Source organism: Vombatus ursinus, unplaced genomic scaffold, assembly GCF_900497805.2.
Source record: "Vombatus ursinus unplaced genomic scaffold, bare-nosed wombat genome assembly UNPS02008961.1, whole genome shotgun sequence".
NCBI lineage: Eukaryota > Metazoa > Chordata > Mammalia > Diprotodontia > Vombatidae > Vombatus > Vombatus ursinus.
This window is the reverse complement of record NW_020948739.1, coordinates 5,002,072-5,019,656: the sequence shown is the minus strand read 5'-3', so window position 1 is coordinate 5,019,656 and position 17,585 is coordinate 5,002,072. Positions and strand designations below refer to the sequence as shown.

Genomic DNA, 17,585 nt, shown 5'->3' with positions numbered 1-17,585 from the left:
TGTTGTTGTTGTTGTTGTTGTTGTTAATTGAGACACCTTTGGTTTGTTTTTTTTTTTAAGTTCCAAAGTCCACGTGCACTTGCTCATCCTACACTGAGTACCTGTCCTACCTATACCTATTTAAATCTTTTTATATAAACATAAGGTGAAAATTAATTACTTCAAAAATGTTTTAATTAATAATAATATGTACTAGCAGTATAAATCATGTAATAAATCCCTCAAGAATAAATGGGTGTGCTGGAATAGAGTGGGATAGAAATTTTAAACTGAACACCCCTGCTGGGAATATTATAACAACAATGGTTATAATGATAACAGAACTAGCTAACATTTACACAGCACTTTAGGGTTTACAAAGAACTTTGCATATGTCCCATTTATCTTCTCAACAACCCTATAAGATAAGTGCTATTACCACCCCCATTTCAGAAGTAAGGAATATAAGACTAAGGAAGTTAAGTGACATGCCCATGGTCACACTGGCAAGCTGGAAAATGTCTGAGACTGGACTCAAACTTCTTTGTGGAGTAAAGTCAAATGCTCTATCCACTGTGTGCCCAAGCCTAGTTTTAAGAAAAACATATTACCTTTGAAAATTAAAGCCGAGCTAAAGGAAATCTTCAAAATATCAATCAAATGTTAACATTCTGAATTTACAAACATTCCTAATTAAGCACATCACATACAGTCAAGATTTTTAATCTTCCCCAATAAGGTATAAAATAACATGAAGGAACAGTTATAACTATAGGTTTATTATTACATTTATAATTTCCCTTTAGGTTATCTTTAACAAATCAGAACTATATGTATAAGAAGTTGTTGATAAAAATGTCAAAAAGTTATTTGAGCCATGTTGACAAGTTAAATCATACCAAATCAGAACTGGAAGGTCACTTAATATAATCCACAGCTAAACAAGAATCCCTTCCACCACATTCCCAACAAGTGGCCATCCAACACACACACACACACACACACACACACACACACACACACACACACCGCCTAAAGGAAAGGGAAATGCACTATTTCCTAAGAACACTGATTTCACTTAAAAGTCATGTTGGTTTGAGGTTCGAGGATTGAGGCAAAGGTATAAAATTATGGCATTTGGCCAAGGTCAAATGATAAATAAAAGTAAATTTTCTCTATTACAAACTGAGAGGGAGAATGTGTATATATACACATATCTACATACATATATCTACACACACACACACACACACACACACACCATAGGACCCTCCATTTTTCTAACCCTTTGGCTGTTTGTGCATGTATGTGCTGAGGATCTGGTTCATAAAGGCAAATTTACTTATCTAAAATCATTACAACTTATAAAAAGAATAAAAGTGATATAATTATTCATTCTGATTTTCAAAAAGAATAACTGAAGTTTTATATCTAAAGGTTACAGAGTCTTCAAGAGACAGACTCCACTCAAAAGAAGTCCTGCTAGAAATGATAAAGTACAAAATGATATGAACATAAATAGAAGTTTTGTACTTACCTGAATTATGACAGTAGTCCACAGACTGGGGAATTTGCATGGTAAAAGCTATCAAATCTGGGGCTAATAGAGATTCTGGCTTTCTACTTTCATTGAGCCATTTGCTGCTGTGGAGGTCTTTGGTGTCAGAAGGGCCTTGAATTAAGGGAATCAGTTTCTCTTTTCCATTCTCACCTAAATAAAAATATCAGTGTTAACCTTGAAATTATAGGTACTTTTCCCCTAAATATGTAACTAGCCCATGTTTCAATATACCTAAAAATATCAAGCTATAGAGCAGTATTATTAGTAGAATGACTAGAATTTGTAGCCATTATATTCATCAATCCATTTTAAACTACATTGATTTTGGTATAACTATAATCTGCGATAAACTAAATAATCCTAAATTAAACATCCAAATCATAATACATCTAAAACAGTTATGTCCCTTATTTGAAATAAATCACCTAAAGAATGTCAATAATATTTGGAACCCAAAGTTAACAAATGACAATTTAACTAGTATAAGTCTATTTTTTATTTTTAAATGAGTTTTAAAATTTTATTTTTATATTATCAGTTATCCCTCTCCTGACAAACCCAGAAAGCTAAGCCTTGTAACAAACATAATTTTTTAAAGATGAAAAGGGGGTAAGGAAATCAACATCACCAATATAAGCATATTTTATAATTCAAAACTGAAAGTTAACAAAGTCAAGTGTGAATCAAGCACAAAAAATAATAAAAGGTGGTAAGTTGACCAGCTTCTCAATATAGATTATTTTTTAAATTAGTAACCTGAACTTTGTTTTTAAGGTTTTCTCACATATCATTATATTGACAGGCTACATCTACTTGTCTGCAATGATCAATTTTCCTCCCAAGCATTCCAGTGAAGGGAAAAAAAAGGTCTTAAAAGTGTTTTCAGCTAGGCATATATGTATAATACATATGTATGCATGTATATATGTATATCACACAAACTTACATTAAGATTTGGTACAAAATTTATATGTTTTCAAGAAACTCTTGAAAAATAATTTCTCTAATTTTCTTCAAAATCAATCTTATAAGTAAATAGAATTTTTAAAATAAAAAAAAATTTATTAAGCCAAGTAGCATCATCCTGGCAAAATAAAAAGGAAAAAAGAGAAATAAAATTTAAAAACCCTCTGATTCATAGGAACAATGAGTAAATTCTTGTTTCAGTAACGCTCCTTGTAAAAAGCAAGGCCAATTCTCCTATACAGGCAATAAAGTTTTACATGGTCCAGCTGCACATACCTGGGGCTTTGGCACAAATTTTTATTGATCCCACGGTCCCAGAGGCACATTTGACCAATGATGTGCTGCAGTACTTCAATTCAACATTCTGGATTGAGCCCTCAAGAGTTGGCAAGGGATTCTTAGATTTCACACCTAATAAAAGAAAACTGCAAATGTACTAGCTGGTTGAATTTAAATAATTTTTATATTCCTTCACCAAGGCATTTAAACTTAATTATGCTTTAATTATCTACCTCAGATGTTCTTATAATATTTGTGCTACATTTCATAGTTTGGTGTTTAGGAGGTGAGAGAATGCAATTTTAAAATACATGATCTGTAATAACTATATTTATACAGTTAACTATCAACACTATGTAGAAAAACAGGTTATTCAGAAATAGATAATTTTAAAAAAACTTATATATATGGCTTTGATATTTGTGCTATCACCTGAGAGGTTCAACATTTATTTTCCTAATTCATTTCATTTAGATTTTAAGTAAAATTATTTTGCAAAGACAATGAGCTATGAGCTACTCAATAACAATATATGAAGGATGTGAAAGGATAACAAAGCAGAATTTTTGAATAATAAATAATCTACATGTGAATAATTGAGGTAGCCATATATGTTTCCCAAATAAATGTAAAAGAGATTTTATTTCAACCAACCAACCAATAAGTATTTATTGAATGCCAAGTACGTGCTAAGTGGGAGATTATTTTTTAAAGGCTTAATTTCCAATTCAATTCAACATTTATTGCCTATTATATCCCGCCACTATCCTAAACTTGAGCTGTAAAGATAAGTACAATATAGTCCCTTTTCTCAGAGAGCTGACATTCTATTGGATATGGATACTTATCCTCAAGAAACCTGCAATTTAGAAGTATTATAGGATTTGAGGAAAGGTAGCAAGACCAGTAACAGAGAAAAGCTAGATAGGATTTGAAACAGGTCTCAAATTATGGATAGGATTAAGGTTGAGGGATAAGAGGAAAGGACATTATACTATTGAAAAGTTCATTATATATGTGTACATAATTCACATGTGTCTACATTTAAGTATAAATTAACATGGTGGTTACAACTTCCTTTCTTTTCTCCTCATCCCTCATGTAAGTCAGATATATATTATCCTTCATGTTACAGATTCTTGTGAATGACTAACAAAATGACTAAATAAACTTTTAATTATTGGTCGCAACTGCATACATTAAAGATAATTTTCCTTTCCTTTCTAACTATATCTATCATTTGTTAAGCCCATATATTTCCTTTATTTGCTAGATCATAAGATCATAGATTTATGGATGGAAGGGACCTTAGAGATCATCTAGTCCAACTACTTTGTTTTACTGATAAGGAACTAAAGCCCAAAAAGGCTCAATGATTTGCCCAGTGTCTTCCATAGAGTTAGTGGCAGAGCCAAAATTTGAACCCAGGTCTTGTTACTCTGGCACTCTTTCTAGCCACAAGCTGCCTTCCAGCAACTTCATTCAAAATAAGCAACTCCATTTCTAAATCTGGAATAGTGATTATGTGAATTTATGATACAATTTCTATTCTTTTTCAGGACTTGACATTTATGATGCATCATCGAAAGTTTCAGCATGTCCTGAAGAGTATGAAATAAGACAAAATTAAACATTCAATATTTCTTTACCATAAACTGGCTACTTAAATACCTAATGTCATCTATGATATGTAAATATCAAGCTCTGTAGAGGTGAATAGCAATGTGGAAAGTCTGATATATAAAACAAGCTAAAGAACCCATTCATCTTTCTCATTCTCTTCCGCAGATGCGTACATTTGCACACAGAAGCTCCCAAATTATTGTCTCAAAGGCTTTTTATTGCAGTCAGGATTTATAAGCTGAAACCGGAGCATATCTAAAAGCATCTTAGTAGACTAATTTAATTGTCTTCACTTATGATCATTTATCATGATTTCTATCATACTCAGCAATTAACAGCACTTGGAAAATACTCTGCCTTTGGTCATAAGGAAAAAAATGGATTTAGTGGTTTCACATTAGTCCATATCTTAAAATACATTAGGTAATTATCAAACTATCTGACACAGGCAAGTACTTTTTACACCCTTTCCTAATAAAAGGATAAGAAATAAAGTGAAATAGCAGAGGTGTCACTAGAGGTCAAAGTTAAAAGCCAATTGGCAAACCACCAAAGACAGGTTTACTAAATACCTATCTACACAATTTTTGGTTTAATCTAATGTCAATAGTATTTAAGATTCTTATTTTAATAAGCAATGCATTTATTGATACATATTTTATAGAAATTTTGATACTTGAAATATTAGTTTGTCAGAATTTTTTCTGGGACAAACTTAAAAAGAATAAGGAGCTTAAAGCTAACATTTTTAAAACCACTACAAATTCAAACAATGAATAAAGAGAATACATTATAATAAAATCTTGATAGCTTATTCTAATATAAGACATAGCTGCTAATGACAAACAATTGTGGATTTCCCCTCCATCTTATATTAATTTTCAACAGTAGTCAAAAATGAACGCAAAAAGGAAAAGAAAGAGAAGTGAATAGTGAAAATCATCTTGTATCAAATAAAAACAAATTGTTAATCCCACATGTTGATACCTAAATTAATAGGGAAAGATGATATTAGGAAAATAGTAAAGTTAACAACTGAACAAATAAAAGAGAAAAGAGGGAAATGGAAATATTTGTATTCTAATGAAGAAATCATAAAGAAACATAGCTAGATGAAAATCTTACAGCTTTTTAATGGAATCACACAAATATGCATATAGTATACATGGACATGTACTTATGACTGACAGCTACTATTCAATATTTCTATCAATTTGTAAGTAGTAAACCAGCATTTACTAATTGACAGGCACTTCACAAAGCTCTGGGGATACAAAAAGGAAAAAAAAATCATGGTCCCACTTCTCAAGAAGCTCACATTCTAATGAAAGAGAACATGCAAACAAATTTATTTTTCTACACACACACACACACACACACACACACACACACACACACACACAGAGTAATTTCGGAGAGAAGACAATAATGGTGGGGGTGATCGAGAAAAGGCTATTGCGAAAGATGGGATTTGAGCCGAATCATGAAACCAGGGAAGCCAGAAGGTGCAGGTGAGAAACAAGAGCATTCTAGTTAATGAAAAGGTATGGAATTAAGAGAATGGAATACCCTGTGCAAAAAACAGTAAGAAGGCCACTGTCATTATGTTATTGAGTATGTGGAAGAGAATAAAATCAGAAATGTAGAAAGCGACCAGGTTATAAAGAACTTAAAATCCAAACAAAGGATTTGATCATGAGTAATAGGAAAACCACTGGAACGTATTAAGTTAGGGGGAGGGATATGGCACGCTCGGATCTAAACTTTAAAAAGATATCTTTGGCAGTTGAGTGAAGGATTGACAAAAGTGGGGAAAGATGGGAGGCAGGGAGAACAACCAGAAGACTATTGCAATACTCTAGGAATAAGGTGATAAGTGTGTATACTTGGATGGTAGCTGTGTAAGTGGAAAAAAGGAATGTATACGAAGGATGCTGTGAAGACAGAAATGACAAGATTTGGCAATAAAATGGATATGTGAGATGAGTGAGAGGAAGTAGTCAAGGATGATTAAGGCTATAAGGCTGAATAACTGAAAGGATGATAATGCCCTAGACAATCAGAGGAAACCAGAAGAAGGAAGGGTTTGGGCAAAAGAAAATGAGTTCTGTTTTAGCTATGTTGAATCTGAGGTACCTTCAAGACCCCAAGTTCAAAATGTCCAACAGGCAGCTGATAATGAGACTGAAACTCAGGACAATGGTTTGAGCTGGATAAACAGATCTGAGAAGCATCTAAACAGAGAAGATTACTAGTCCTACAGAAGTTGATGAGGTCATGAAGCAACTGATTACAGCATGGGTTTTTAATATTTTGGGGTCATGGATTCATTTGGCAATGTGATAAAGACCCTCTAGGGATAATGTTTTAAAATGAATAAAATCAAATATATAAGATTAAAAAGGAAACCAATTATACTTCAATAAAACTGTTGAAATTTTTTTTATTCATAAGTTCAGGTTAAGAGCTCCCACTCTAGAAGGAAAAGAAAAGAGGGCCCAGGACAAAGTCTCAGTGAAAACCCATGTTTAGAAGACATGACTTGGAGGAAAATCCAGCTAAGGTTCAGAAAGAGTGGTCAGATATGTAAGAGGAAAATCAAGAGAGAGAACCTGGAGAGGGAGACATAGTAGAATGAAATCATTTGTGAATTTAGAAGTTTTCGCCTTGGCAAGGAGGTAAGATGGATTAAAGGAAGAGATGGTGTAGAAAGGCATCTGAGAGATGTGAGATGAGGATGAGGAGAGAAAAGGGAGCTCTGAGCACAAAGCATTAATTTTTTCAATGAAATGATTCCTGGCAGAGAGAGTGGAGTAATGACAGAGAAGAGAGTAGCCATGGAAGGTTTATGGAGAGATGAAAAAGTTTGGAAAAGCTTCTGTGATGAGTGGGATAATGAATTCATCAGGGAGGTATAAAAATCATTGTGCACTGAGTACACATTTGAAATTAAGTAACATAAATCTGCAATGCACTTATTTAGCAGTTTTCTCCAGTTCTGTCAATAGCATGTAGTTAGGAATCACTGCAGTGAATGATGGGAGTAATCTAAGAACGAAGCTTGGCAGAGTAATATAGAAGACGGTGAAGGGAGCAAGGTACTCAAGAGAAGAAGACAGTGTAAAGTTAAAATGGTTCATCAATGGCTCAAGATGAGGAAGAAAGAAAGTGGAGCCAGTGTATGAGTGATGGTCTGGGAAAGAACTAAGGTAGGGATGGGGAACCTGCAGCTTCGAAGCCACATGTGAACCTCTAGGTCCTCCAGTGCGGCCTTTTGGCTGAGTCCAAGTTTTACAGAACAAATCCTTTTATTAAGGGGATTTGTTTTGTGAAGTTTGGATTCAGTCAAAGGGTCTCACCTGAGGACCCACTCCTGAACAAATGGGCCAAAAGATCAGAAGTCTCTCTAATCTCTTTGAGGATGACTGAACATCCTCAACGAGGATGAAGAATTTTAGGGTTGCAACGCAAAGGGAGAAGTGGAATGATTAACAGATAAGGGAATTTCAGAGTTTTTGAATACCGAAGTGGTGTTTTTATGGGCGATGACAAGATCAAGGGTTTATCTCTGCACGTGACTGAAGTGGCATGGAGTAGCAGGTTACATAAAGTGGACAAACTGAAGAACTGGAGTATTACAGTTTTATGGGAGAGCATGGAAAGCTAGGGGAGGCTTGAGGAAGGATGAAATGGTCTGGGGTAACTTTTGTGGTGAGGAGGATAAGTCACTTTGGGAAGTATAAAAAAATTGTTCTGCTGCAATGAGAGTCCAGTTGAGATCACATAACGTGAAGCTTTAGTAAACCCAGTGAGTAGCTTCATGATTTTCTACAACTTTATTCAATTACACCTGAATAGATGCAAAGGCACAGGATAGTGGAAACCATGCAAGGTTGAGGTTTGGCAAGGTAAGACCAGAAAAAAAATAAAGGAGTTGAACTGATTCACCAAAGAGTCAAGCTAAAGAAGGTAGGAGAGAGTAGCCAGTACAGGAATAATCGCCTGAAAAAGAACTGAGGGTAATCACAGTGAGAACAATGAATTACGCTTATGTTTGCTAGGCAGAGACAAAGGTATAATAATAAAATATTAATTAAATGAAAAATCAGACAAAGGAATTTCTGAATTCATGAACATGGAAAATGCAACATTTGTGGATGGTGGCAAGACCTTTAAGGTATGACCATCTCTGTATGTAGCTGAGGCAGGCTAGAGGAATAACCTTAAAAGTAAAGGTAAGTAACATCAACACTCACACAAAGATTTGATTCAACTACTGCTACTGCATAATAATAACATTTGATGGTAATACTGAAAAAGGATTTTCCAGCCAAATTCTTTTACTTGAGCACTTCATGAGACAATGATTTTTCTCACATACAACTTCACATCCTAGCAGAATTACATGAATATGCCTCTTCATATTTGTGTCTCAACTTCATCCAAGCACCCTCAGGAATAAGCAATTTCATGTGCCTAAGGAATCTATCTAGTTTTTAGAACTAGATTTCCAAGCAGCAACAATGATGTTTCTTGTCAGTATTTCTCACACCAATAGCCAAAACTCTACTACATAATATAAATACATATTTTAAAAACATGAATCTATTACTATTTAATCCCAAAATGAACTTGATTTTCAAAAGTGATAGTTGATAAGCAACCAGTCTCTAACATGAATATACTTTTGTTGCACAGGAAGAATAATGAAACGAGAATTCTGAAAAATATCTACTGCAAATTTTTCTTAGAAATTCAATTGTGTAAGTGTATTATTTTGAAAGTCTGGAGAAAGGACATCTGACAACTCAGGTACAAACCTTAACAGACCAGGCATTATAACAGTGACTCCTCAATAATAACTCTGTAATTATTACACTGCTACTCAGGTTTTAGCCCCAGGGAATATCAAACCATCAGTATCTCACATGACTTTAAAGTTCCTGCCCTCAATTTCCCAGCTACTTACTTCTACTACAAACAAAGGCTTGTGAGAAAAAAATGAACAAAGGGCAAGAATAACCAGAAAAGAAGAAAAGAGAAGTGGTTCACTTCTCTAATAAGCCCGATCCTAATTTTTGAAGGTATTCCTCATAATTCCAAGGAAAAGGAGGGAAGAAAAGGGAAAGGGGAATGGGAAGGGAGAAGAGAAAAGAAGGAAGATGGAAGGGGGAAAGGGACAGGGGGAAGGACGAAAAAGTTAAAGTGTTAAAAAATTATTTTTTGTATAAATTATTTTTGTACAGCTTTAAAGGTTGGATAGGGACAGGTTGTGAAGAACTCTAAGTGTCAAAAAGGGGTTTATATTTGACCTAGAGATAAAAGAGAGCAACTGAAGATACTGAGCAAGGAGGGTGACACTTTCAGATCTGTGCTTTAGCTAAAAATCACTTCGGTAACTGTGTAGAAGATAAATTAGAGTAGGGAGAGACTTGAGGCAAGGAGACCAATTAGGAAGTTATTGTACTAGCAGAGGTAAGAAGTGATTAGGAACATCTAACGTTGAAAATAAGAATGTAAGGATGTGCAACTTTCAGATCCCTTTGATGGAACTTCATCAAGGTCATGAAAACTTTGTCGTCCTGTTCTTCTCTCCCTCTATACCTGATGATCCAATCAGATCCCATGATTCCAATTATCATCTCTATGCTGATAATTCTCAGATTTACTTATCTAGTAATAACCTCTACTTATCTAGTAATAACCTCTCTCTTAAGCTTCAGACTCATATCCAATCTACTGCCAAAGTGCTGATTTTACTTTCATAATCTCTCTCCTATATGCTACCCCCCCATTTGCTCCTAACACTCCCAGTCCTCTGGTACAGACCCTTATAATCGCACACCTGGACTATTACAACAGCCTCCTGGCTGCTCTCCTTGACTGGTCTCTCCAACCTGTAGGCCATCTTTAATTCATTTGTCAAACTGATCTCCCTAAAGCACAGGTCTGACCATGTCACACCCCATCACTCTCAAGTAAATAAACTCCATTGGTTCTATGGTGTCCAGGATCAAATAAAAAATCCTCTGGTACTTAAAGTCATTCACAATCTGATATCCTTCAAACTTTCAAATCTTCTTACACATTATCCTTTCCCCAACCCCTCTCTCAGCCCCAAAATTTACTCTTTGACCCAATAATACTGGTCTCCTGGCTGTCCCTCATACAAGACACTATCTCTACATTCCAGGCATTTTCGTTTATTTTTTTTAATTTATTTTTTTTATTAATTTTTTTGATTTATCAATAATCACTTCCATATGCTTTTGAGTTTAAAATTTTTCTCCCCCCTCCTCCCCACCACCCTCCCCAAGACAGCGCAAAATCTGATATAGGCTATACATTTACATTCATATTAAACGTATTTTCACATTAGTGATGTTGTAAGTAGAAATTAAAATCAAGAGGAGGAACCATCAGAAAGAGGAAACAAAACTCAACAGAAGAGAAAAAAAATAACAATTCGGCTTCCATAGTTCTTTTTTGGGGTGTGGATAGTATTTTCCATCACAAGGCCTCTGGAGAGGTCTTAGATCCTTGTATTGCCAGGAAGGGTTAAGCTTATCAATATTAGTCATCACACAACATGGCTGTTATTGTGTACAATGTTATCTTGGTTCTGCTCACTTCACTCAGCATCAAACCATACAAGTCTTTCCAGGTTTTTCTGAAGTCAGCCTGTTCATCATCTCCTACAGCACAATAGTATTCCACCACATTCATATACCACAACTTTCTCAGCCATTCCCCAATTGATGGGCATCCTCTCAATTTCCAATTCTTTGCCACCACAAAAAGAGCTGCTATGAATACTGATGTACATGGAGGTCCTTTTCCCATTCATGTGATCTCTTTGGGATATAGCCCTAGAAGTGCTACTGCTGGGTCAAAGGGTATGCACATTTTGATAGCCCTTTGGGCATAGTTCTAAATTGCTCTCCAAAATGGTTGGATCATTTCACAACTCCACCAAAAATGCATTAGTGTTCCAATTTTCCCACATGTTCTCCAACATTTATCATTTTCCTGTTTTGTCATGTTGGCCATTCAGATAGGTGTGATGTGGTACCTAAGAGTTGTTTTGATTTGCATTTCTCTACTCAATAGTGATTTAGAGCATTTTTTCATATGACTATAGATGGCTTTAATTTCTTTATCTGAGAACTGTCTGTTCATATCGTTTGACCACTTATAAATTGGGGAATGGCTTGTATTCTTATAAATTTGACTTAATTCTCTATATATTTTAGAAACGAGGCCCTTATCAGAGAGACTGGTTGTAAAAATTCTTTCCCAATTTTCAACCTTCCTTCTAATCTTAGTTGCACTGGCTTTGTGCAAAAACTTTTCAATTTAACGTAATCAAAATTATCTATTTTGCTTTTCGTAATGTTCTCTATCTCCTGTTTGGTCATGAATTCTTCTGTTCTCCATAAATCTGACAGGTAAACTATTCCTTGCTCTCCCAGTTTGCTTATAGTATCAGCCTTTATATCTAAATCATGTACCCATTTTGACTTTATTTTGGTATATGGTGTAAGATTTTGCTCTATGCCTAGTTTCTGCCATACACTTTTCTAGTTTTCCCTGCAGTTTTTTTCAAAAAGTGGGTTCTTATCCCAGAAGCTGGGGTCTTTGGGTTTATCAAATAATATATTACCATAGTCATTGACTACTGTGTCTTGCATACTTAACCTATTCCACTGATCCACCACTCTATTTCTTAGCCAGTACCAAGCAGTTTTGATGATTGCTGCTTTATAATACAATTTAAGATCTGGAATGGCTAGGCCACCTTCCTCTGCATTTCTTTCATTAGTTCTCTTGATATTCTGGACCTTTTGTTCTTCCAAATTAATCTTGTTATTATTTTTTCTAACTCTATAAAATAATTTGTTGGTAGTTTGATTGGTATGGCACTTAATGGGTAAATTAGCTTAGGTAGAATTGTCATTTTTATTATATTAGCTTGGCCTATCCATGAGCAACCGATGTTTTTCCACTTATTTAGATCTGATTTTATTTGCGTGAAAAGTGTTTTGTAATTGTGTTCATAGAGTTCCTGGGTTTGTTTCAGTAGGTAGACTCCTAAATATTTTATAATGTCTACAGTAAGTTTAAATGGAATTTCTCTTTCTATCTCTTGCTGTTGGGCTTTGTTGGTAATATACAGAAATGCCAATGATTTATGTGGGTTTATTTTATAGCCTGCAACTTTCCTAAAGTTATTTATTATTTCAAGTAGTTTTTTACTTGATTCTCTAGGATTCTCTAAGTATAACATCATGTCATCTGCAAAGAGTGATAGCTTTGTTTCTTCTTTGTCTATTCTAATGCCTCCAATGTCTTTTTCTTCTCTTACTGCTAAAGCTAACATTTCCAGGACAATGTTGAATAACAGTGGTGACAATGGACATCCTTGTTTCACCCCCGATCTTGCTGGAAATGCTTCTAGCTTGTCCCCATTACATATTATGCTTGTTGAAGGTTTTAGATAGATGCTATTTATTATTTTAAGGAAGACTCCATTTATACCTATGCTCTCCAGTGTTTTTAATATGAATGGGTGTTGTATTTTGTCAAAAGCTTTTTCTGCATCTATTGAGATGATCATGTGGTTTCTGTTAGTTTTGGTGTTGATATGATGGATTATGCTGATAGTTTTCCTTATATTGAACCAGCCCTGCATTCCTGGTATAAATCCTACCTGGTCATAGTGTATTATTCGTGTGATAAGTTGCTATAATCTATTTGCTAATATTTTGCTTAAAATTTTTGCATCTATATTCATTAGAGAAATTGGTCTATAATTTTCTTTCTCTGTTTTGACTCTTCCTGGTTTAGGTATCAGCACCATATTTGTATCATAAAACGAATTTGGTAAGATTCTTTCTTTGCCTATTTTACCAAATAGTTTATATAGTATTGGAATTAATTGTTCTTTAAATGTTTGATAGAATTCGCATGTAAATCCATCTGGCCCTGGAGATTTTTTCCTAGGGAGTTCATCAATGGCTTCTTCAATTTCTTTTTCTGAGATGGGGTTATTTAAATATTTTACTTCCTCTTCTGTTAATCTGGGCAATTTATATTTTTGTAAATATATATCCATTTCACTAAGATTGCCAAATTTGTTGGCATATAGTTGGGCAAAATAATTCCTAATTGTTGTTTTTATTTCCTCTTCCTTGGTGGTAATTTCACCCTTTTCATTCTTAATACTAATAATTTGGTTTTCTTCTTTCTTTTTTTTAATTAGATTAACCAAAGGTTTATCTATTTTATTGGTTGGTTGTTTTTTTTTTTTTCATAAAACCAGCTCTTAGCTTTATTTATTAGTTCAATAGTTTTCTTAATTTCAATTTTATTACTTTTTCCTTTGGTTTTCAATATTTCTAATTTGGTGTTTAATTGAGGATTTTTAATTTGTTCTTTTTCTAGTTTTTTAAGTTGTATGCCCAATTCATTTATCTCCTTTTTTTCTATTTTATTTATGTAAGCATTTGGAGATATAAAACTTCCCCTAAGAACTGCTTTTGCTGCAGCCCACAAGTTTTGATATGTTGTCTCATTATTGTCATTCTCTTGAATGAAATTATTGATTGTTTCTATAATTTGTTGTTTGACCCAATCTTTTTTTAGGATTAGATTATTTAGTTTCTAATTATTTTTAAGTCTATCTTTCCATGGCCCTTTATTACATATAATTTTTATTGCATCATGATCTGAAAAGGATGCATTTACTATTTCTGCCTTTCTGCAATGGATTGTGAGGTTTTCATGCCCCAGTACATGGCCAATTTTTGTGTATGTGCCATGTACCGCCGAGAAAAAAAGTATATTCCTTTCTATCCCCATTCAGTTTTCTCCACAGGTCTATCATACCTAAATTTCTAATGTTCTACTCACCTCCTTAACTTCTTTCTTGTTTATTTTGTGGTTATATTTATCTAGTTCAGAGAGGGGGAGTTTGAGGTCCCCCACTAGTATAGTTTTGCTGTCTGTTTCTTCCTGTAACTCCCTGAACTTCTCCTCTAAGAATCTGCATGCTAGACCATTTGGTGCATATATGTTTAGTAATGATATTACTTCATTGTCTATGGTGCCTTTTAGCAGGTTGTAGTTTCCTTCCTTATCTCTTTTGATAAGATCTATTTTTGCTTTTGCTTTGTCTGAGATCAGGATTGCTACCCCTGCTTTTTTTACTTCAGCTGAAGCATAATATATTTTGCTCCAGCCTTTTACCTTTACCCTGTATGTGTCACTCTTTTTCAAATGTGTTTCCTGTAAACAACATATTGTAGGATTATGGTTTTTAATACAATCTGCTATACGCTTCTGTTTTATGGAAGGGTTCATCCCATTCACGTTCACAGTTATGATTACTATCTGTGTCTTTTTCTCCATCCTTCCCCCCCCCCCCGTTTATGCTTTTCTTTCTCCTTTCTCCCCTTCACCAGTGTTCTGTTTTTGACCAGCGCCTCCTATGGTCCCCCTCCTCCCTTCTATTATCCCTTTCCCTTTTCTTCCCCTTTACCCTTATTGCTTCTTCCCTCCCTTCTATCCCCCCTCCCTTTTCTTTCCCCTTTTGCCTCCTACTGCCTATAGCGCAAGTTAGATTTCTATACCTAACTGATTATGTTATTCCCTTCTTGAGCCAAATCTGATGAGAGTAAGGTTCAAACAATGCTCATCCCCCTCCCTTCTTTACCTCTGCTCTAAAAGGCTTTTGTGTCTTTTCCTGTAATGTAATTTACACTTGTCTGCCTCCTCCTTTCTCAGTACATTTTCTTAGCTCAGACTAATCCACTTACTTGGATCCATTTAACCCACTTGATTAAATTTTTTTTTAACATTACATCAAAGTCAACTTATATCCACCCCCTTTATGTATACCCCTTTAACATGGTATAATAACAACACAGTTCTCAAGAGTTGCAAGTGTCATCTTCCCTTGTAGGGATGAAAACATTTTGCCCTTATTAACAACATATTGTATCTTTCTGTCCCATTTACCTTTTTATGTCTCTCTTGAATCTTGTACTTGAAGATCAAAATTTTTGTTGAGCTCTGGTCTTTTTATCAGGAACGTTTGGATGTCCCCTATTTCTTTGAATATTCATCTCCTTCCCTGAAAAATCACACTCATTTTCGCTGGGGAGTTAATCCTTGGCTGCATTCCAAGCTTCTTTGCCTTTCGGAATATCATGTTCCATGCCCTACGATCTTTTAATGTAGAGGCTGCAAGGTCCTGTGTAATCTTGACTGTGGTTCCATATTTAAATTGTTTCTTTCTGGCTGCTTGCAGCAATTTCTCTTTAATCTGGTAATTTTGGAATTTAGCTATTACATTCCTTGGTGTTTTCAATTTGGGATCTCTTTCAGGAGGGGAGTGATGGATTATTTCTATAGTTATTTTACCTTCAGGTTCTAGGACTTCAGGGTAGTTTTCCTTTATGATTGCCTGAAGGATATTGTCCAGGCTCTTTTTTTCATCATGACTTTCAGGTAGGCCTACAATTTTTAAATTTTCTCTCCTGGATCAATTTTCCAGGTCAGCTGTTTTACCCATGAGGTATTTTACATTTTCATCTATTTTTTTCATTTTTTTGTTTTTGTTTGACTGATTCTTGCTCTCTCATAGAGTCATTAGTTTCCATTTGTTCAATTCTAATTTTTAACATGTTGTTTTTTTCTGTTAGATTTTGCACTTTCTTCTCCAACTTGTCAACTGTATTTTTAAGGGATTTATTTTCTTCATTGTACTTTTTTTTCAATTGGCCAATTGTGTGTTTTAGGGACTTGTTTTCTTCAGTGTACTTTTTTCCAATTGGCCAATTGTACTTTTAAAAGACTCCTCTACCTCTCTCATTTGACTTTTAAAATCCTTCTTGAGTTCTTCTAAGAAGGCTTTTTGGGCTTCATATTCCCTTTTGATGTTGCAGTTGTGGGTTTGAAGACAGTGCTGTCCTCTTCAGAATTTCTGTCTTGATCTTCATTCTTCTCGTAATAAGAATCTATCGTACATTTCTTTTTACTCATGGTGTTTCTTTATTCCCTGGTCTTTACAGAGATTAAGCTCTCCTGCTGGGGAGCAGAGGGCACTGACCCAAGCTTCTTGTGTTGGGAGCCTAGGTCTTGGTCACTGGCTTTGGGAGCTGGGGCCTCTTATGTTGGCAATTGGAGGCTGGAGGGTTCCGGCAGCTTATCTAGTGTTGGGCTGGAATCAGCAAGGCTGGGACTTTCAGGTAAATCTTGGTTGCCTGCTTTTCCTTTCCTTTAGCTTTGTTTAGCTCCTTTTAGATAAGTGCTGCCAGGTGTTTATCTGCCTGAGGCCCCTTGCAGTGCTGCCTCCCTTATTTCTGTTGAGGTACTGGGAGACTTCTTTGCTGTAGAATGCCAAGGCACCTGGTGGTTTTCTGAGCTGATTTCTACCAGTTACCCCACCCTCACTGAGGCACTCGGAGGTACAGCTGTTAGCGTTTGCCTGCTCCACCCTGGGTTTCAGGATCTCCTCCTGGTTGGCAGTTGGAGGCTGTAGGGTTCTGACAGCTTACCTGGTGTTGGGCTGGAATCAACAAGGCTGGAACTTTTTGGCACCTCTAGGTTGCTTTCTTCAGCTCCTTTCAGACAAATGCTGCTGGGTGCTTATCTGCCCGGGGCCCTTTGTAGTGCTGTTTCCCTTATTTTTGCTGAGGCACTGGGAGACCCATTTGCTGAAGAATGCCAAGGCACCAGAATCTCCACCTGGTGTGCTAACGTGGGTCTTTCCACTAGTTGGCTGGGCGACTCCTATTTCCTACTGCTCCCCTTCCCTCAGGGTAAGAGGGGCCTTTCCTGTTAATCCCTCTAGCTACCTGGGCTACTGCACTGATGCACCCTGTCTTTCTTCTGGTTCAGCTGTTCCAGGGTTTTTTCTGGGGTGATATTTTCTGGGTTTTCAGAAGCTGATAGGGGAGGGTGAGAATGACTACATTTTTACTCTGCCATCTTGGCTCCCGGAAGTGCTCCAGGCATTTTCACTGGCTGTTCCTCATGCCTGGAATGCTCGCCTTCCTCATCTCTGGCTTCTGGCTTCTGGCTTCCCTGGGTCCTTCAAGGCCCAGTTAAAATATCACCTTTGACAAGAAGCCCTTCCTGATAGCCCTTAATGCTAGTAGTGCCTTCTCAATGT

The 17,585-nt window shown here is 35.7% G+C and overlaps 1 protein-coding gene across 5 annotated transcripts in view; it reads right to left on the bottom strand.

Moving 5' to 3' along the window:
* The window catches only part of VPS13B (vacuolar protein sorting 13 homolog B), a 1,004,773-nt gene that overhangs the window by 725,203 nt on the left and 261,985 nt on the right, over positions 1-17,585 (bottom strand). For all 5 annotated transcript variants that reach the window (XM_027849971.1, XM_027849973.1, XM_027849974.1 and 2 more), the window contains exons 18-19: positions 2,783-2,917; positions 1,517-1,690 (exon numbers count right to left, since the gene is read on the bottom strand). In XM_027849971.1, coding sequence (XP_027705772.1) covers positions 1,517-1,690; positions 2,783-2,917 — 309 coding nt within the window. The remainder of the gene's footprint in view (positions 1-1,516; positions 1,691-2,782; positions 2,918-17,585) is intronic.